At 33.7% G+C, this 22,974-nt stretch overlaps 1 protein-coding gene across 4 annotated transcripts in view; it reads right to left on the bottom strand.

Moving 5' to 3' along the window:
• ADAMTS6 (ADAM metallopeptidase with thrombospondin type 1 motif 6) overlaps positions 1–22,974 on the bottom strand; it is a 143,162-nt gene that overhangs the window by 49,330 nt on the left and 70,858 nt on the right. For all 4 annotated transcript variants that reach the window (XM_071425335.1, XM_071425338.1, XM_071425339.1 and 1 more), the window contains exons 10-11: positions 19,059–19,205; positions 9,899–10,040 (exon numbers count right to left, since the gene is read on the bottom strand). In XM_071425335.1, coding sequence (XP_071281436.1) covers positions 9,899–10,040; positions 19,059–19,205 — 289 coding nt within the window. The remainder of the gene's footprint in view (positions 1–9,898; positions 10,041–19,058; positions 19,206–22,974) is intronic.

The raw sequence follows: 22,974 nt of genomic DNA, 5'->3' as shown, positions 1-22,974 counted from the left end.
TCTTCCAGTCCTCATACACACAAGTATGCACAAATTTGTTTTGAACAGAGACAATTAAGACATTGTCTGCAGAGAAACATCTAAAGACAGCTGTCAGAGCGGCAATTTTGAAGCCACTATATTTTGCCTAAGAATACTCTGCCCAAAAAAAACCATTCTGGAAGCATCAAAACTAGACAATAATATTTTTTTCACACCTGCAATGTAAGTAATGTTCTATAATTGCTTTTTTTCTTGACTTTTGCTAAGACTGGGCTTAGTATATTTTAGTGTTACAGAAGTAGTCTTCAGATGAGCTGTAGTGTCTCCATTAAGGCTGCTATCTGCCTCAAAATTACCTGCCAAAAAGGATACCAATCATCTTGAGATTTGAAACAGCAACAATTATTTTTCTTTCCTTTATGTAAAAAGAAAGTTTTTGAGCTCAGACTAGCCACATTCCTCTTCTGCAACACTTGTTAAAGCAGTGCATGTTTAGTTAGAACTAACTAACCTACATACTAAAATATTTCCTTTAGGCTTTTTAGATTTGCAGCTGCTCTTCCATAAATTATTTATCCTATCCTATTTCCCTATGTTGTCAGTGTTAAACTAACTGAGATCTTCAAATAATCTTTTTGTTCCTATTTTCTTATTTGGTTTTGTCCATTTATTAATTTATTAATTTAAATTAAGCCAGATCTGCTGATATTGGAGATAAATTGTTAAAACTAGCAAGGGTTGAAATTCATAGTGTGGGCATGATCCAAAATTGGGTGAACACCGGAAATCTTCACAGTTGCTTCAGTTGCCCCTGGATTCAGCTGTGTACACACAAAAGAATGAAGAATGTTTGCTTTTACAGTAAATTACTTACATAATAATATTTAGTGTATTACTTTGGGGTCTGTGCAAAAGTTCACGACTTCCTTATACATATTCTATATTTTAAAATATTTTTTTAAATTTTGGAATATAACAAGATCTTTAAAACGATCTTCTGATAATCCTTACTATTTCATTTTATTTAACTGCTGCTTGAAGTAATATTCTACAAAAAATCCTTGTATAGGTTCTATAGTGAAACTTGAAAGAAAAAGAAAGAGGAAAAGACAGTGTGAATGAATTAAAGTAATTGTCCACTCCCCTCCAGGTTCATTGTTTCTCTGAGGTAATGAATAAGTTATCTGGCACCTATAAACCCTATATGATGTGTTCTTTACACATCACCAGGAACAACTGCTATGTTTTACCCCAAGATTCATATTTCTTACATTGTACTGCATATAAAAATTGATTTATTTATACATTACTCTCTAGTGGCTGCAGCAACAATTCAACAGTACAATCTTTTCTTGAAGAATGCAGAATTATTTACAAAGTTTAAAAACAGCTGGTGTCATTCTTGCAGGGATGTTAGTACAGTGTATTTAGTTTCATGATTGGCAGAAGCAAGGTATCTTCTCTACAGTCCATTAAAAAAATAGACTATAGGAACGGTTTGAAATTAAACTGAATGAAAACTGGTGATTCCTGGACTTTCCATCTAATTTTTGACAATTAGGCCTAAGTTCATTAATCCTATTTAGTGTCTGACTCTATGAAAACTTAAAATTATTAAGCCTGTTTTGGGAGATTAACTGCCCCTTGTAAAAGTCTACCTGTAGGCAATGCAGAACTCTTCAAATTAGTTTCCTTTCAATAAAGAAATGCAAGCAGTATAAATATTTATGTAAAACTCTGAGCAAATTTGTTTTTTCTCACTCAGCTGAAAAATCTTCAAATTAAGATACACATAAATAAATATACTAATTAAAATAAAACAGAGAAGTAACAGAAGATACATCACATAGCTTCTTGAAAAATTTAGCTCAATTACAAATTTAACAGCAACCAACTAAGGTGCTAAAATTCAACACTAAAACAATTTCACATCTAAATCAACCATGAATCCAAACTTCAGTACAGTACAGATTACAAAATTAAAATGTAAAATGACTTATTTTCAGACACAGTATGAGGTCCTCCTGTAATAATCCTGCCTTATTTACTTTAACCTTTAATTTACTTCCTCATTTTGATGAACAAAATGGGTGTAATTTACTCACTCATTCTTCACACATGGTTTATATTGTTAAATAAAAAAGAGTCAGCTGTGACAATTCTACTTGTGACCTTCAATTTTTTTAGATCTGACCAAGTTCAAATGTCTAAGTTAATAGCTGTTCTTACTCATACAGTTTGCTCCAATGTTCTGAAAAGCAAAACATTCAACCGCATTAAGAAACAAAGATTTCGAACATTCTGATATGGACAAAAGCAAAAAATCAGGTCTGGATAGCAGTCTGGAGTTTCAAAACATCTATGTTCCAGGATTATTTGAATCTAGAATTCTGGTTTTTGCTCCAGAGTTTATGTGCAGAATCCCACTTCTGACATACCTACATAAGTATACCTTCTATACATCACGTAAGTGGAAGTAATAATTAATGTCTTTACCATTTGTCTCTACAAATGAAGCATTTGACAACTTCCTTTCAATAGGATTCTTTCTGTATTTTTAGACTCTTCTGGTGCATTAGACTCTTCTAATTCACTGATCTAATACCAGCCTGACATTTTAATTCAACAGTGTGAATTAATGAATACAGCACTCCAGAACTATTTTAGTCATTCATCTGTTTGCCAGAAGATAACAAGCAGGTCAACTCACCTCTCTACTTCACAAAATGAAAAAAAAATTTATTCCTAAATTGTTTTGAGAAGCAGTACATCAAAACTAGATATTATTACTGACATATTCTGATAGTCCTTTTTCAGATGGTAATTTCAACAGGAATTTACCTCAGTAAATCCCTAAAGACAAAATGATAGTGTTGAAAAATTACTATGGGCTTTATCATACTATTAATGTGTGAGCAGAAACTCCTCCTTAAATCAGAAGGGAGTTCTGTTTGACACAGATATACAATATCCTAAAATCACCAGAATATTTCCTTAAAGAGAAGCTATTCAAAGCACCAAAGATCCACAAAAATAACAATGTATCAATTTGTAGATGTAATTTATATTAAACCCAAGAAATGAAAGTATTTTGGTAATATCTTTAAATATAGCCAAATTTAAGATACTGTTTATTTTTCCCCACTGTACTGCATTTAAAAGAAAACATAGACTTTGAAGTATACTCTCCATCACCCTGTACATGAAATGAAAAATAACATTAATAGCCATTTGAAAACAAATGAGATACCTAACAAGAAGTAAAAAATCTATCTGTGTTGTTATTTGATTAAATGAAGATGGAATTAGACCAGGTGTTCCTATGGCTAAGTCTTCTTTATTTTCAACTGACCTTGGAAAGTTAAACAAAGCAGTTCTGACTAAGGTTCATAAAGCTTTCTCTTCTCCAGCTCAACCCCATGAACCCTATACCTGCTCCTACTTTAGTTACTGACAAGAGATATCTCCTTACTACCACCATTATCTGTAACACCTCTAACCAATGGTTTTTAATAAGCCAGCCTTAAAAACATACAAGAAACTGCCCTGAAAAAGTCAAGCCCAAAATAACTAATAGAAAGTATCGTGCTTTTTTTTCACACACACACATGCACACAAGCACACAAACACACACACACACCCACACCCACCCACCAAGAGGTGACCCTTTTAGGGTAGTCTTTTCTTCCTCAGAAAAGGATGAAGCTAATGTATATTTGGCCAACATTATATTTGTTTGAATAATTCAATGAAACTAAGAGAAAGGAGCATAATCTGAAAATTAAAAAATGATTTGAAAGTCAGTCTCCAACTGTCTGGATTTAGTAACTACTAATTTGTAAAGTAAACAAGGGAAAAGTTTTAAAAATCCAGGAAACATAAACTGAAGCTGAGGCCTTTCACAAGATCAAGACAAGATAGATGACAACCTGTAACGGTGTATCTTAGGGTTCCATGACTTCAGTTTGGAATTCGGATGCTTGTATTTGCAGTAAATTAAACAAAGCTGAACCCATCTAGAGAAAAAAACACAGCAAATCAAATTACCTTCATTTTGCCTAAGTATTATAAATGATGGAGCCTCTTTCTGTTGCATCATGCAGAGTTACATATAGGCATTTCAAATTATGCAACATCTAAGCATCCTATATCATCATAAATTGTTATAATACAGCACGATGAAAACTCAGTAATATGAGCAAAGATCAAATTGCTGTGCTGTTCTTGTTTTCAAAACTAATGAAAACTTCCAACAAAAGTTAGTAGTTCAACCTACAAAATTAAAATTTAAAAGAATGATGGGAAATACATTCACAAGGCATATTAAATTATGATAATTTGGGAGGTTCACCTTTTGTTCATAAAATTTTAAAAATCCTAAATAGGTTTGCCTGTTACTTCAGCATGTTTAATTTATAATATGCTGCACCTCTTGATGAGCATTTGCTAAAAGAAAGCATAAAAACAACTAGCTTGAATTGCAATTCAGACCTGAAAATCATCAACAGAGTATTTTCAGGCTCACTGCTGAAATGAAGATGACAACTTGACTAAAACTAGAAGACCCTAATTAATAAGTGAACTTCAGAAGGTTCAAAGTTTTATCCAGATAAGAACCCAAAAGTTACCATTTTAGTGCTTCACTACCAAAAGCTCATTAAGTGGTGAATCACACCAAAGAATGTGAAATAGAATACAAAACTTAAGTCCTACCTTTGTATTATGTTTCCAATATGCTTTAAGAAACATTGGGTGCCTATGTGAACTTTAAGGAAACTAAAGGAACCCTACAAGGTCAATCACCTCCAAGTACCATCTTCCCTTTCAAACCCATGCAACATATCCATCTTTATTCAAACTATATTCTGGTATCTGGAATCTCAACCATTATTGCTTCTATGATCATCTAATGTATTTCTCCTGTTCTCATCATCAGCTTCTCTTTGTACTTTCTTAACAGCATTCATAAGAGGCAGGCACATTGGTGTTGATATCTATGTCTCTAAGAGAGAGAAAGAGAAAAACAAAGACAGAAAGGAAGGAAAAAGAGGGGTGTTTGAAGCCAAGATAGTCATAATGAAGAAAAAAAGGGGACTGCAGGAACTTGTTTGAAAATGGATGCAGAACTGCTTTAGGTTCCTGAAAGAGGAAAACTTCTGGGACTTCCCTCAGCTATACACACCATAAACTTAGAAAAAAGAGGGAACAAAATTCATTTAATTACAACACAATCCTGTAAGTCCTTATACAAGAAAAGCTTGAAACTTTAATAATTTGCAATGCTGAAGGCCTGCACGACAGTGGCAAGAGTTCTTTCAACTGACTAGGGCAAAAAAAAAAAAAAAAGGTTGACAAAAATGACAGAGTATGATACCAGTATCTTCAATTCCTCTCTTTGCTTACACATACTTTTAACATCACTTTGTGAGCAATGCAAAATAAATCCATCTGATGAAACTACATATGTTCAGCTAACAAGCATAAGGGCAACTTAGTTATGGTATGATATATGAAACTAGGATCAAAAAAGGCACTTTACAATAAGTTATTATTATGCCCAAATTCAATGGAATTCATGATCCTAGGCATAGTATCAACAGTGAGGAAACAAAAGGAAAAGAGTAGCTTTGGTGAAAAGATACAACAGTGGCTTCTCTGCCTTTCCTTGTGAAAGATCACCAGCTTCCAGAATCTGCTTCTGCTTCTATCTTCCTATAAAACCCCTACCTCGAGCTCAATGCTACTGCTCTTTATTTAACTGGAGTAAACCACATCCATATTTCAAGAGAAAAGCGACAGTTTAATTAATGAACATTAAAATTTGTATCACCCAATCACTAGGGTCAATTGCAATTCAGGTTTCTTGGCCTAGTGGAAATATTTTAGAACTATAGATATATAGTATCATATTTAGTCTCCTGGATTTTAAAGTCAGCTGATCAATGCCAGTAGAAAGGCATAAAATGCAAGAAAAATATACCAAATAATTGTAAGCTACTATCTCTGAAACACTGCTGCTAGCAGCTAGCAGCTTCAGAGATCGTAAAATGCAACACAGCAATACCAACCATATGCATAAAGTATTAACTGCTTTTAAAATATCTGAGGTTTTAGCCTCTCTCCTAAAAATGTAGGGAACAGTTCTAAAGCAGAGCATTATTTTGAACCACAAAATCAGTAAGTTAGACATTTTTCAGGTATTATTTAAATTCATAAAGCAGAGAAATCAAAAGTCAAGACTGGAATTCTTTCCTGAGTTAACCCAGAGCTAGCCAACAGCCAACTGTTACTCAGCAGATGCTCAGAAGTTAAGATCAGAAGTCAATGAAAACGTTTCCCTTACAATCACCTAAACCAAATGACCAAAAAGGAGGTTCTGAACTATTATTGGAACTAAAACACAAACAGGGCAGAGAATTGACACACAGCTGACACACAATCAGCAGAAGAAAATCCACACTGCATCATCCTAGTAGATGTAGGTTATCCAGCAGTTCCATAACTGAAGAGGAACTAGCACTGTTTCTAACAACCTCAAAACCTTCCACTGCAGTGAATTCAGTAAGATACCTGAAAGCATGTATTGTCCTTAGGAAAAAGCTATGCATCAGTATTGAATGGTGCAATTTCCACCATTAGAATTTGGATCACTGTAAGCCATAAATTTAACATTCTCCCGAGTGTGAAAATATACCCTAAACATGAAATATTTTAAATAGGTTGAGCCATTGCCTTTCACTTTTATATTCAAAATACCCATTTCTTCACCTAAATTCTGAAACATTTTCCCTGTATCAAAAGGGACACAATATAGTATATTGATCAGTATAATATAGTATAGTATAAAGAACAATGCACATGTAACACTAGAAAGATCAGTGTCTACTTGCTAAAACACAGCTTTATTTTTTCAGCTCAAACAGCTAAGACATCACCTTGACTTCTTGTCTCACTTAATATGCTAAACAACACAGAGAAATCTGACCAATAGCCGCAGTGCTTTTGCTACAAGAGTTCTGTCTGAATGTAACTAAACTGTTTGATTAGTAGTCCTCAAAACAGTACCAAAACTGAAGAGCTCCTTTTTATGCCAGATTGTCCCCTCATCAGTAAACAAACACACATAAAAGCAGAAACTTGAAGTCCCTTTAGTAATTGAGTTCTGATGCTTTAATTGGTCAACCACCTCTCATGCTATTTATCTTCACAATCCTATGTAAGAACAGCTCCAACTTTAACAGTGAAAAATTCATTGCAGAATGAGGACAGGATCTATGATCTAAAGCAACAGTTTGACTTAACACCCAGAGGAAGCAGATGAGGAAATAAGGGAGAACAGGCAAGAAACATAGATTAACATTAAAGCTACATGGTTGAAAGAAGTACTTTTTCTAAAGGTGAGAAGATTGTGGCAGAATTCCTATGCAGAAAGAATGTGAAGATTTTCCAAGTTTTTTTAAAAACACCAATTATATCAACAGGTCCATCACAGGCCACAGAAGATTTTCTGCCTGCATGTATTTTGATTTGAGAGTTCAATTGTGTCTCTTGTCATGGCTTGCCACTAAAAACCAGCAAAGAACATGAGCAAGAGAAAAATGCAAGCAATTTTCTCTGAGACTTGGAATTTATTTCCTTTTGGGTCACAAAATTCCCTGTTGGAAAACCTGCTACCTTTTTTTATAAGATGCTTTAAATAAAAAGGGCTAAAAGAAATGATTGAAATGAGCTGGTATATAAACTACATTCACTGTAAATAGTTGGGTTTTGCTGTGTTCTTCCATCATAGTTGCAAGTGTGTCTTCGAAAAAGATCCATGAACTATTAATGGCATCTTCATTGAATAGTACATTGAGAAGAAATATCCAAAGCACTGACTGTTTACTTTTGATAATAAGAGAGTTGAGCAGAGTATTCAATTTAGCTTCTCCTGGCATTTAGATCCAGTTTCACTCTTCAGTCCCAAAACCCTTTCATACATAAAGAAATCTTTTCTAACTAGGTTATTTTTTGCACTAACTAGGTTATTATTTGCACTACAATCTCCCAAAAACTGTTTCCCCCTGCTTCAAAATTATCACTTCAAATCTCTAAGATAATAATCACCATGGTCACATTTAAAGAGCATTATGGCCGTGGCAGATAATATTTTAAATGTATATACTATTTTAAATTCATATTATTTCTTAGAATGGATACTACAAGACTTCTACAATAACTTATATATTAATAGATGCAGTTTGAATCCTGTGATCAAAATAGTGTGGTTATTTTCTGAGACACTTGGAAACTATGTTCATATTGATGGCACAGTGATGGAACACCTCACCCTCTATCAATTTAGAGGTCTGGTAACAAACACATAGCTTCACTTCATGAAGACATTGCCTCAATTAAGTGTCAACATATTTTCCATAACTCTTAGGGAATCCCAAAAAAAACTTAAAAAAAAAAAAGAAAGCAGAAGGCAAAAAGCAAAAATAACCTATATGTATGTCTTCATTACTTCCAGTTATTTCTGGTTTAGAAACTGGTTTAAGAAAGAAAATGCACTGTACAGTATGATCATCACAACAATGGCTACACAGTTTAACAGTGTTTAAAAAACCCTACATATATGTGGAAAAGCCAGGTTTTGCACATTATGAACTTTCCAGTTTAATTTAGAATGCAATATGTCTCCAAAAACTGTGCTATAAATCATAGATTAAATAGCTGCAGATTTCCCTAGTCTACAAATAAAAGATTGTGGTGAAAGTTTGTAAGAAAAAAAGAAAACTAAAATGGTATGATTTAGATGAAGAGACAGGAAATAGGGCCATTAAGAACAGTGATGGGAAGTGAGAACCTAAAGAGGAACAATAAAGGCCAAAAGAGGCTTGATGAGGAATCAGAAGACTCAGAACTAGTTAGCCAGCTGCATAGCTCTTAGATCCTTTCCAAAATGCAAACTGCCAAAGAGGCATCCCAAATAATATTGTATTTATCACCCCAGAAATATTAAAAATTGAATTTCTTGTTTTATTTCATTATTTTATCTGAATAATCTAAAAATTTAAAATTATTAAAACTATTTACTTTTAAGCCATAAGATACGTTCTCAATGTTTACTTAGTGTGGTCTCAGCTGATTATTTCATAACAAGCATAGCAGAATGCTTTTTTGCCTTTAACTGCATACTTTTGGCTGGAAGATTTTAAGTAAATATTTGTAACACAATGACCTACATGTGAAAGTTTTTATTTCTACTGTAAATTTATTTACTTTAATTATTGCAGACTGGTACTTGCAGCCAAATCTTTGCTAGTACTTTGCTACTCAGTATTTTATCCAGCTATCTAGCTTCATGTTCATCTATTCCAAGAACCATAATTCATCTTTCAAAATAGATATCTGAATAACGTGAGATGCAATAGACTCAATGTCAGGGGAAAAACAAACAAACAAGCAAACAAACAAACAAGAAAATAAAATCATATTTGATAAATTAATACAAGTACAAAAGGGGCTCCAAAATGTAGCTTTATATGGAGAGATTAAAGCCAAAACCACAGACTTCACGTTTCAAGATTAATACAATATAAACCTGATCTCAATCAAGCGAAGTCAGTGAAAATTCTCAATTACACTTTACAAGGATTGGGCTCAAGTGTTCTCGGCTCTTTTTCTCCCTACAATTAAAGAACAGCTTACCCAGCTCATCGTTACCCACATTTAGTGTACAGCACATACAAAGGGCTCAAGCAAAAGATGCAGCATAAGGATTAAAATTAACCCTTTGCTTACAAATTATGGCACCGGACATGCTACCGGAAATCTGCAACCCACTACTACAGCTAACTACAGATTTATGCTATAAAGGAATATATACAAATAACTAAGCAGAACACTCAGCATAAGGATTAAGACTTCTTACCCCATATTTACATTGGCGGGATGTTGCTCCATACTGGAAGCGACACTGTTCATCAGCATCATACACCTGACCTGGGGCCACAGCTGGATAAAGAAAGTCACGCTTGGGAGGCTCATTATCAAGGCAAGTACCACGGCCCGAACTGTTCAACATAAAGGACCAAATCAATTAGGAATTCTACTGACTGTAAATCACAGTAATGATATTATGTATCTAGTTATTACTTTTAACAGTGCTGGGTGTGAAACAAATATGATTGCAATAAACAGACACTAAGAAGGTACACCCATATAAACAAGAGAAAATATTTAGAGGGAATTAGGAAGTTAAAATAATTTTTCATCATTATTATTTTTAAAAATGCTTATTTTAGATTGTGAAATAATTTTATATATTATCCTTTTTAAAAGTGTGATAATTTCTGAGCCACACAAGACTGATTTTCATTTTTTGTCTAGGATTCCTATTTGTTTTCACTGAAGAACAGCTAGGTTTAGTCATAGAATGAAAAAAAACCAAACAAGCAAATGCAAGAAATTCAGTTTACAATTTGAAATTACCCTTCTGATCCTTCAAACAGCAAAATATAATCTTATAGATAGAAGCAGTTCAACTGGTTTATGTAAAACTAAAACACATTCAAGTTTCAACATGACAAAATGTTTATAGGATCAGGACCTTAACATCCAAGTTTTTCTTCCATTCGAGGGAAGAAAATGGTTACAGAGGTAAAAATTCTGCAGGAACTTCAAGTTTACCTATACTATGATGAGTGAAAAAATTTGTATTTGTATCCAAGATCTTTTTTTACTGTACCAATAGTTAGTCCTAAAAAATTCATGTTGGAACCAAAAGAATCATCTTTGCAAACTTCAATATTTTCTTCTTTTTATATTCACTGTTTTGTTCAGTGGTTGATGATTTTTTTCCAAAATATGCCCATATTCAACCACAATATTTTAGTGTAGTGGAATAAATGACAAAGAAAGCCAAAACCAGACTGAGCTCTGTTTAGAAAACTTTGTACTTTGCTAAATACAATTATTCAGTTTTATTGGGTCAGTGTGCATAAAAGAGGACAGATGCTTTTTTACTTTCATTTCACATGTGAATAAGTGAGGATTTTCAAAGAATTCTTATGGCAACACTTAAAATTTTTTTCCGACATTCCTACCAATTTTGCCAGCACTTATGTTCTGTTTTTTTCCAAATCTTTTCCATGCACCTTGCCAAAGGAACGTAATTTCAGAAGTGAATGTTCTACACTGTTTTTTGGAGATCTCCAATTTTCTATACTTTTCATCTGCAGATAAAAAAAGAGCAAAAAGCGTCCTTTAACTACACATTTTATGTTCTTATTTTAAATCTATTTTGATCAAGTCTTTGAAATACTAGAAAAGATCCTTTGGAGAAATGAAGAAACAACCTCTGCCAACCTTCAGAAGGTGGCAAATAGCAACTAATGCAAGAACCAGGTAAATACTGGACAAAATACAGTATTTGATGACAAATTCCAAGGATTTCGGTGTGATTCACCTGCATGCATGCACACACACCACACCAATGCATTCACTCAGTTGAAATCTACTTTTAAAATATCAACTGTGTGGTTCTGACATAAAAAAAATGGTGTACTTTCCCCTTTACCTCATGTAATTGCTGCAAGTATATATATTTTCTAGCAGCAGAAGTTGGGAAAATATCTTTCAATCTTTTAAAATATGTCAGTGTTGTATTTTGCATATATGAGAAATGCATGTTAATAATTCCAGTATTAAAAAACTGACGTACAGCTGATTTTTCTGCAACGTCTGGACTAAACTACAGATAGCATCTTTCCTTAAACAAGCAGTGAGAAGTTTAGCATTTGGCACAGCTTGAGCTAGTATTGCCATATGATGGGAACATTTCCATAGATTCCAAGATTGTAGTTGACAAGATGACTGTAAACTGCTATCTTGTAAACAGACAGCTGAGGACACAGCATTTAAAGAAACCTCATTACCTTTGGTGACTTCCCTCCACAGGCATATGTACCCCTGCCCAAATTAGATTACAGAACCCATTCTAAATCTTTAAATTTGTAAATGCAAATCTATACCTACTCTACGAGATACACAATGGCAGAAAAGCAAGTCATAAATCCTTGCATTGAATACAAAAATATGACTCTTCTGCTCTAATTACCAGACTTGCAGCTTAATGAAAAATTGTTGTAGTAATTAAGAAAAGTATTACTGAGAAGTTGTTCTCTTACTAGCTACATTATATCACAACCTCTAGACTGAAAATTTATTTCTGACTTTCCTTCTGCTTCAGTTCTATTATTTATCTCAAGCAGTCGAGCAAAACTGACCCTTGATACTGCATTGCAGGAACTGAAGTATCCTGGAAAAGAAATGGCATGATCTTTATAAACACGTTAATAAAACCAGAGACTTTCCATTGGTAATGAAAGGTCTGACCAAAGCTGTGCAAAGGATGAATACAGGCTGAGGACCATTTAACCTTTCCAGAAAACTTTTACAGGACTTGGGAATGGTCCAATACTCTTGTGTGTATGGCCCTGTTCTCTCTTTGTTCCATCAAAGCAAAGCCCAAATACTTGAGAAAAAAAATTATGTTAAATCTAGGGGAATGAACCAAAAGGGTCCAAGAAGATTCATGGTTTTGGAGAACTTTATAAACAGAGATCTCATAGTTATTATCAGTCAGGCATATAAAAGTGTGGATGTAAAAAAGGATTGGAAAGAATGCCCCAATTTTTAGAAAATTTCTACTCATAATTGCTTTTGTGCTTTGTGATTTTATCTTCTACAGGTAGTATATACACCAAGTCAAAAAATCTACAGGATATCCCTGCAGAGCATTTGCATTTTTTAACATGGCGTGGATAAATCTTTAATGCCTACAACAGAAATAAGATGATCTCGAACTGACCATTACATTCTATTACTCTACAAGGTACTAATAGTACTCACAGTTTTTCTCATTTTCCTAACTTTAGGTTAATTTTGTGAAGTTTTATGGGACATACTGGGACTTGTTTCAATTATGAAATAGCTAAGCTTGATGTCATTTCAGCCCAGAATTCCAGTGTAGTGTCTCCAGAGATCATTTTAAAACACTCTACAATATAATTTAAACTTTTTTTTTTGTATTTTAATATCACATGACAGCAAATTACTCTTCTGTTTGAAAGGATAACAAGAATACTAGAACATTCTAGGAAAGTTTAAGATTTCAGGTTGTGATCACTACTAACTGCTCAACCAAATTAATATCAACCAGGGATTAAATCTTTACAGACTGAACACAAAACTCAGGATCACCACCTCAGCACAGATATCACAGTTGTATTCAAGACCAATAAAGAGAAAAAGCAAAAACCATGGATGTAGATCTCTCAGGGTTTATGTTCCTATTACAGTATCTATTCCCAAATATCCCTACTTACATAGTATAACTCAACTCCTTCAATGGCTGAAGAAAATATCCCAGAACACTGGCTCTGAAAATTGGTTTTGAATGTCACACAATGGCTTAATTCATAATAATTATGTGGATTATTATGCAAGCTACACTTAATGATCACAAATTAAATGTAATATAAATATTTGTGAATACCTGTTATAGCTAAACAATCATATACATAAATACATAAACTGCTATCATACATAATGTTTTATTTAATTCTGATCCCAAATTAGTCATAAAATATGAAAAAAGCAATAGTAAAAATTATTAACAAAAACAGAGAGCATTTTTACATATACATACCATTAATTATTTACACGCCAACATATCTGACTCATAACAGAATCCTTACTTTATATTTATAAGTATAAATTGATCTCTTAGAAGCACTAGGTTACAGTTCTGTACACGTTACAAAAGCTGCTTTACTTGACATTAATAGGTAAACTCTGCACATTGCTCAGTAGTCTACAGATCTAGGCATAAATATTTGTAGAATCTGGACATAAGTAACAGACTGAGATTTGGATTTGGTGTACTTTCAATTAAATGAAGCCAAATGCAATTACTAAATAAAAACTTTCTTGAATGTTAGGGAAATTCAGATTTACCTCTCACTCTTCTGATAAAATCTACTTCTTTCCATTCTTTTATGCCAAGGTTGGCTCTGTCCTAGTATCTATTTCATACAAAAGACTCTGCAATTTTGCACAATCTTTTCATCACACTCAATGTTCCTTGGAGCTCTTTTGCTTGGAGGTAGTAATTTGCTGTTTCTTTAATGCATACTATCCCCCATGCTTTCCTGTGTTCCAAAGCTTAATTTTATTCATTGGAATAGCCAGCAGCTGTACAAGGAAAAATCTATTGGATCTATCATAATCATCCTTCCTCCAAAATCCAATTTTAAGAGTTCAGGAGATACTAATATATAAAATACTGGACCAATCATTTATTTAATCAGATATTCTACAAATAAGTTAATGGAAATCTGAGGTTGATTCTGCCCTTTACAATTTCTTTATATTTAAATAAATCAAAAGGTAGACAAAGAGTAATTCTTGCAAAGTCAACATTCAAAGCCATACTGCCGTCCCATAATTACAGAAACTCTTAGATCTTTTTTTTCAACTAAAGAGCCTTTTAAGTAAAACATAAGACTTGCAAAGTTTCAGAAATCTATATCAAAACAGGGCACTTTTTTTTTATTTCATTGCCTGTTAGTAAAAAATAATTTAAATCTTAGTATAATTTAAAGAAAATAAGTAAATTATAATCCAAAATATAGGTCAACACATGCAAATTTTCTCCACTGATTTGTAGAAAGAGATATTAAATTTTTATAAGATTGATCTGATCTTATCTTTCAAAGCTAGTCTTGGTTTATACTTTTTTTCAAACGTTACTTTACATTTCTGGAGTATGAGGGAACTGGCCAGTGTGCCATAGATAATATATGAGACATATCCTATATTTACCTTGCATATCCACTTGTACATTTAAGATTCTTGGGCAGATGATATCTGGACCAGAACACTGAATGATGGCTGGGTTTTTTTTCCCCTATATTGTCTGCATGGGCTTGCTTGGACCAAGATAGTTTTGGCTCCTTTCCAGAGTTAGAAAGTTGTAGTCTAAGATCTAAATCCTGCTGTATGGCAATCATAGAGTGTCTCCAAGAATTTCCTGTGACAGATCTTAATGAAATAATTTAAGATTCTTGGTTCTCCTCCATCTTCAAAAGATGATCCTGCCTTTGAAAGACAGTGCTGGCTATCTTACTTCTCTTAACTCCTCTCCTATTACTGGACAAGAAAAACAAACTATGATTTCAGAAATCACACAGTTTTTTAATACCAAAATGTAGAAGTTATATACACACACACACATGTTGAACAGAATTAAATTCATACTAATTGTTTTTCAGCCACTAAAATTTTAGGCTTGGTTCTTTTCTCCTATGAATAGATATTACAGGTTTCTACTCATCTCACAGAAGTCTCTGTCCCCTGAGACTGCCCTCCCAGCCTCCAATTCTCAGTCAGTACTACAGTAATTAGTTCCATATAATGTTAGTGAAATTAAAGCCATTGCAAAGCACTTATGAACAATTCAGTTGATAAACTGAATTATGTCAATCTTTCACTCTACCTAAAAGCTTGATAGACAACAGCTATTTTAAGCTTGGCAGACAACAGCTTTTATGTGCTTCAAGGAATGTTTTATCCAGAAAAAAAGTATTTCCTTTGGCCATTTCAGTATCTGTGCTGGTTGATCACCATTGCTGAGAGTTTTGGTAGACCTATTAGCATTACAACTTTGTTTTGTCTTATGTCAGCCTTTGAGCCATATTCGTCCTTTTTCCAGCACTCCTGAAAAATAATTTGCTTTCCCAACTACTATCTGACTGAACCCTCCAGGTGATACTTCATGGTTACTCCTCAGTGCAAAACTGCTGTAGCAAGTGGTAACCTGAGCTGGTAACTAGTAAATTCACATTAGCCTTCCTTACCATAAAATACTGTAAATGTGTAATGAAATTCTATCAAAACTCATTCCAGTTGCATTAACATAGTACCATGACAGCATGGCCCAAACGTGGGCAGAGGTCCAAAGATATACATTTAAAAGGTCTCACAGACCTGGTTTCTGCTTGGTTATCTGCATTTAATACCCTCAAGTCCTACCTTCTTGTTACACACAACTAAATGAATTCCAAACCAGCTTGGCCTCTAAAGCTCTAAATCAGCATTTTTCTCACCTGTTGCTAAGTCATCAAGAAATATTAGGGGAAAAAAAATAATTTTTCCTGTGAGGATGCAGACTCTTCTAAAAGCAATCACAGATATGTTGCCACATGAAACTTGCTATTATTTTTTTGATTCTTGCTAACTGTTTACTACCTGCAACTGAAATATAGCTGCCCTCAGAGCTGCTCTGTCTTAAGGAAAGGTGTGAATGGGTAAAAAGTGATTTTGGGTTCTGACAGTTGTCCTGAAGGTATGTTTTACTCTAACAGCTGCCTGTTGTCATTGAGATTGTATAAAATCTGGTGAGTAACCTAGAAACTAGAGAAACAAAGTACAGTTTTACAGACTATCTACCTTATGAAATAATAAATCAAATATTTTAAGGAATAAACTATCAATTCATTTATAGGATATTAGATCCACAAACAAGAAGAAGCACAGATTTATAATGAATAGATCATGTTTGAGAAATCTGACATTTTTGAAAACAGATTCCAGGATTAGTAGATGAAAGAAAAGTTATATTAAAGTTATATTTAACACTGTATTCTATACAACAGAAAAATCTACAAAAATTGCAATGTGTAACATAATATGTGTCCAAGATGGCTTTGAGAAAAAATAACATCTTTATTCCAGGTTACAATAATAGAGCTGAAGTATTATGAAAAATAATTTATCATTGAATCTCCTATGCACAGGTTGTTGTTTTTCTCTAGTTCAAATATCACTTAGTATCTTCAGTAATGATTATTTTTGTGAAATTCATTTTTGGTAGTAATTTGAGTAGAGTTGCAAACACTGGCAATGATAGAGAAGTATCTCAAAAAACCTGAGGAGATTAGAACTATGGAACCAGATCAACAGAGTACTTCTGGCTTTATAGCAATATAACTACAATTTCACTGCCATCCCACAGATTTCAAAATTAAACATAAATCAAACCTATGGAATGGAAAAGAATAATAGAGGTGCTAACAGTAAATAATAAACTAAATCAATTTTTAAAAAAGGGTAAAAATGCTCAAGATAAAAATGTTTTAACTGGCAGTAAAAATTCAAAAGACCACTGCATGCATCAGGCTAAAATTTGAAACTGTGCAGGACCATATGAACAAATGTTCAGCTCTATTACATTTGCAGAATAACACACACCACAGAATTTTATCATGTTCCTTTCCTTTAAATCCATAGATAAGAAATACATCTTCAATTTATGTTGAATTATGTCCTCATTGTCAAGACAATTATGGGATCAAAATTTAGTTTTTCGGTGAGAAGCAACAAATAGAAGTAAACGAGACAGAGAACAGCAGAGGTGTAACAAGAACAAGCTCTCAAATACTACAAAGTAATACCTGAACAGTAAGCTTACAGTTAAAACTACATGCTGTGAAATAATCTCAGAAGATATATGAAAACCATATTCTTTTTCACAGTTAAAACCAGACTGCAATGATATTCTAGAAAGAGGAGAGACTACTAAGAGGAACAGCATTGAATTAACATAAGTAATTGGTAATTATAAAACAAAATAGCTATGTATATTTTTTTAAAATAATCCTAGAGTTAAATTAATACATACATATATATATCCCCTTAGCAAATGAAATTATATTGTGAGAAATCTGTACCACACATATATGGTAAGGATGATTTACTCATTTACTGCTTTAGTTTAGACTAAAATATTCATCTTAAATAGCCAGTATATGAAACTGTGTGGATGCAAGGTTCAGAGGTGTGATACAAAATGCCTTAAACCTATTACAGTAACTGATGAGAAGTTTTCTTCCTCTGAATAGCACCAATACTTAAATGTTAGTGTCTACCCACTGACTCTACAGAAGTTCAAGCACCTTGACAGCCCAAGTCAGTGATTCTCTGCATCCTGAGGGAAACTACATTTGAACAAATCTAACGGTTTGGGTCTAGATGAGTCCCTTCAGAAAAGATACAGAAGACAGCATCTTATTCTGAAGTTAGATCCCTAAAAGAAAAGGAGATGCTAATTTCTTAGTAGCCTCATGGTTAGACAATTGACTGGTTTAAGTCCCTCTCTTAAAATGCAGAGTGTCCGAATTTCTGAACAGCCTGTATTTCTAAAGGGCATGATTGCACTAATGACACTGAAGCTGCCAACTAGCTGTTATTTGCTTCCAATAAAGACTATCTTTCAGCATCTAAACAAATCTGTTAAGAATCTGTTCTCAGTGAACTCATGGTTATATGTACTTGTCTTCAAAATTTAAAACACATACAAGGCTTCATTATGAATCATCAATATATATAAATGTATATATTGATACATTTCTGTGAATGACCTATTTTGACTGTCTGATTTTTTTCATACTGAAATTTCAGGTAGCAAGCTACTTCTGGATAAAATCACCACAGAAGTAGAGGTTGTCAGAATTTTAAGGTACTAATGTAAAGATCTATGCCATCCTCTTCTATAATCTTTATATTCTCGCCCGTAGTACCAAAGAACATTGATAGATAAAAACCCACAAGATTGCATGAAAAATATCTGAAGAATTAAATGCAAAACAAACAGGGCTATGACCATCTTCCCTTCATTAGATTTCCTCACATTATGTATGCTAACAAAACATGATCCACAGATAAATCCTGCCCTCTTTTATTTCCCACTCTCAGATTAATGAAGTAATGAGGTATGATCAGAACTTTAGAATCTTTTGAGAAGATTAAAATCAGTGGAGAACTGTTAAGGTGGTGAATGGAGTAAAAGAAGCTTTTGCCATTACAATGAAATAATGCTCTACAGAAATAAAGAGTTTTAAATGACTCACTGTATTTCTGTCTATTCATTATAAAAATGTAAACCATCAGAACAGGTCAGTGTATCGCTACAACTGATCCCAAAAGGTGTCAATTTTTTGAAAACTCATTTTTCTTGAGAGATTACTTACTCTAAAAAGCTGGTGATGTAATCCCGACTGCAAGCTGACCAGGAGAAAGGATTGGTGTTTGCTGTAATATGAGCTGCCATTAGCTTTGCTGCTTCATGACCTTTGGTCCCACAGGAATTTCCAATTCCATCATGATTCATACCAAAACTGCCCAAAAGAATAGGAGAGAAACAGCCCATTACCTTTCTACAGCATCATATATAGCATAAAACATAATGTCGCCTTTACAGCAATCACGTTGGACCTAAAAGAACACAGTGCAGGAGAACTCCAAAGTAGAGAGTCAGTTAAGTTCTGTTTAATTTATTCAGGTCTCATAATACAGCACAATGACATAACCCTCTTCCCTTTTATGGATTTTTGGAAGCATTTTGTTTACTAAAGCTTTTAAAGAAAACATAACAGTATTATTGCAAGACAAATACAGAGCACTCAAGCCTTTATTTGTTATGGTACCTGGATATGGAATATTTATTATAGTGCAGACTCTTGGATTAGTAAAAAAGGACTAAGAATAGGTACTGTTGCTGTAACAATACACTATATATAGGCACAGTGCAACTAATGATAATTCAAGTAGAACATGGGTTTTGCAATTCCTAGGACCATCCCGTATGGACACTCCCTCTCTGTATCTACTCACAGAGGGACTTGAATCCCTCCTGTCAGAGCTTTGCTTTGTCAAAGAATGTCAAAATGAAGACAATTAAAAATCAGCAGAAAATGAAATAAGAAACCTCTGGATGGAACTTGGCCAAAAGAGATTTTCAGGAAAGAAATTAACTTTCAAGAAAAATTATATGACCCTAGTAAAAAAAATCCTAAAGAATCCTTATTCTTCTTATTATAAAATAATCCTTATTCTTATCATTATAAAACTCCACGTTCTTAGTCTTTGATCAAATTCCATTCAATCACTTGGGGAGAAAAATTTGTTCCCTCATTTCTTATTTTTTAAAATATTAAGCTTTATTCAAATTTACTCCTTCCCAAAGGCTTACAAAATCAGAGGGGCAGATTAAAACAGTGCCAAAACTGAGATTCTGAACTCCCAGAATCATACAGAGAAGTCTGTCTTTGAAGTCTTCTGTATGCTAAAAGGACTGACTCTCTGATTTCTTACTCATCATTCGGGAAAACAAATGCATTGAGGTACTCAGTTTTGATTTTCTGTTAACATTTAGGGCTGATGCAAGAACACACAAGAAGTAGAAGAAAAGAAACTGACCTTTGTTCAGCTGAAAATACCACTTCATACCAGCTCACGACACTTTATTCACTGAAATCAGTGCAGTTGTGTTATATTAATCTGAACATATTGCTCCAGAATATGGTATAATACCCCAAGAGTTTAATGTTACCCTGAATTTCAATATACTGGGTACTATTTCACCTCTTCAGATGATCATAACAACGTACAAGTGAAAGGCGTTGGCAACCATTCCTTCCAAAAAAAAAGAATATCAGTGAAGGATGGATGATTCCTACAGGATCAGGAAGGACTTCATTATCAAAAATGCATGGCTGCCTCACCTATGGGATATGTCCCTATGGAATACATATTCTGCAGCAATGCCCACATGTGTCTGGCTCAGTTTGTGGTATCTCACAAATGCAGAAGCCATATACAGTATTATACACCGCAAAAGTCAAACTGACACCTTAGACTATTATATAATCAAATAAAGGATGTCCCTTGCTTATAAAAAACATAGCTTTAATCAACTCATCTGAGAAATGTACATAATGCAATTAAACTTTCAGACCAGTGTCATTTCTTATGATCTTATCAAAATCCATTTGTATTAGGAGAGGAAAGAATTTAGATGTCCTGTGCAACAAACTGAACCAGAATTTTACAATTAAAAACATGTTTTATTTACCTGTTCTCAGTGGCAATTATTTCCTAGAATTTAGGGTACTTCAAACAGAAACATTCCTTTTTCAAATGTCTCTGTACCATTTCTGAAAACAGAAAACCTTATTTTTTTAATAATCTCCATAAATTACTCTTTTATAGAAACTATTTGGATGATTCTTGTGTTCAGCTTATCTCTAGTTAGCGTATTCCATTTGTTAAAAATCTTACAGACTTCAGTTCTCTGGGAAATGAAATTTTTATCTTTTGGCACTATACTTTTTGTATAAGTAAAAGAACAAACTTCATAGTTTAATAACCTTCCTTCTACCTGCTCTCCTTGTGAAAAAGACAATGTTGGTGACAGTGGCAGTGATATGCCTGATAAAAAGCATGTCTGTGAATGGAAGTCATAATTTCTGATGCACATGGGAACTCAATCAGTGTCTTTCCAATGAGCCAATAGTATGCTTTATAAATATTCATTCTCCTAAATCATCCATCCCTGTCCAAGAAGGCTTTTCTACTTGTCCTTGCTTCTGAATTTAAGAGGAATGTGATCATGAGGTGCAGGTAACTTTTTCTGATGTTTGCAGAAGGGTTTTACAACTACTGTCATCATTTCCAAAGATGGTAGTGGCAGCATGCCATTACAGTCTAGTAACTTGCCCTCCTGTGGGCAGGATTGCAGATGGAAACCCATTTCTGACCAAATTACCGGTTTTATTTCCATCAGAACAAGCTGGTCATATTTGGCCATCATTACACTAAAACTATGTCTTTACAAAAGCATGCTTGCAATTGGATTGTCATGGAAAGGTAGAGAAGAAAGTAAGGAACATAAAATATTCTTTGTGGAGCCACTGTTATAATTTGCCTACCTTTTTCAAGCTCACTAAAAATACACAGACTTCTTCCTTTCATTGGCTTAAAAAGCCTGTCTAAAACTATCAGTATAATTTTACAAGAACAGCCAGATGGGTGAGCAGAAACTGAAATCTCCTCAGCTGACACAGAAGTCATTCTATGAAGTTATCTTTCCACCTGCCATGTCAAGGTAGGATGTTTAACCCAGAAGCTCTTGCATTTTCATGCACTAATGGTCCTCATTTCCAGGAGAGCACTTACTTTACATTAAAGAATTGTGCAAAATAAGAACACTTAAGAACTTTAAAATTATAACTGAAACTCTCCTGCAAGTTATCTCTAGTTTGTATGTTTCTTAAAAAATTCTAAAGCAGTATATCCTAGTAGTGCTCACTGCCTTGTTTCACTTACTAACATCTGTAACTGAATATTTTTTTTTTCCTTTGGCAATATGTTTTTCATTATATCTGAAAAAAATTATCTGAGGGAATTATTTGTAATACGCATCCAACTTACGATCCAATCCCAAAAATCACAGGGAGATAACTAGTGTCAGCTGCATTGAATAAAAGGGCAATAGATAAGCAGAGACCCTGGAGTATAAGCAGAGGGAAGGATGTGAATATAAACTTCTTATCTGCCCTTCCTTTATCTTGCAAGAAAACCATCACTACAGGTAGGTCCCTACAGTTTCATTTGGTTACTGATATGTTTGGTAGTTCTAAACAATGGTGGTTATGGCTGCCAAAACACTTATTGCTGATACATATGAAATTACAGCAGTCATTTTTGTGAAACAGCCAGAACGCTTCTGTCCTTATGTATTACTTAGACACTTCAGATCCAGAAAAGACAGATCCACGCCAATCTGAATGCATCTCCATATTCTTCACTGAGATCTATTTTGTATTCCATGCACTTTATTAGCCCCAAAGTTACCTTAAAAATGATACTCAGGTAAAATGTTATTTCTCAACCAATTATCTCTGCTATCCAGCTGAAGTATTAATTATCTTCATATTAAACAATTTCCTAGCTTTCTTAGGGCTTGGAGGATTCAGAAAAGCACAGATTGTTTCATTTCTTTAAATACAATAGAGAATGTTAGGCTTTTTTGTTTCTTACCAATTCATGAGTTACATGAATTTGACCCTTCTTTTTTAAGCAGTTTATGTTGCTCTGCCACTTAAC

The sequence above is a fragment of the Agelaius tricolor genome, unplaced genomic scaffold (genome assembly GCF_023055355.1).
Source record: "Agelaius tricolor isolate 1412-34295 unplaced genomic scaffold, bAgeTri1.0.p SCAF_4, whole genome shotgun sequence".
Lineage (NCBI taxonomy): Eukaryota > Metazoa > Chordata > Aves > Passeriformes > Icteridae > Agelaius > Agelaius tricolor.
Note: the sequence above shows the minus strand (reverse complement) of the source record. Positions and strands in the feature narration are given on the sequence as shown.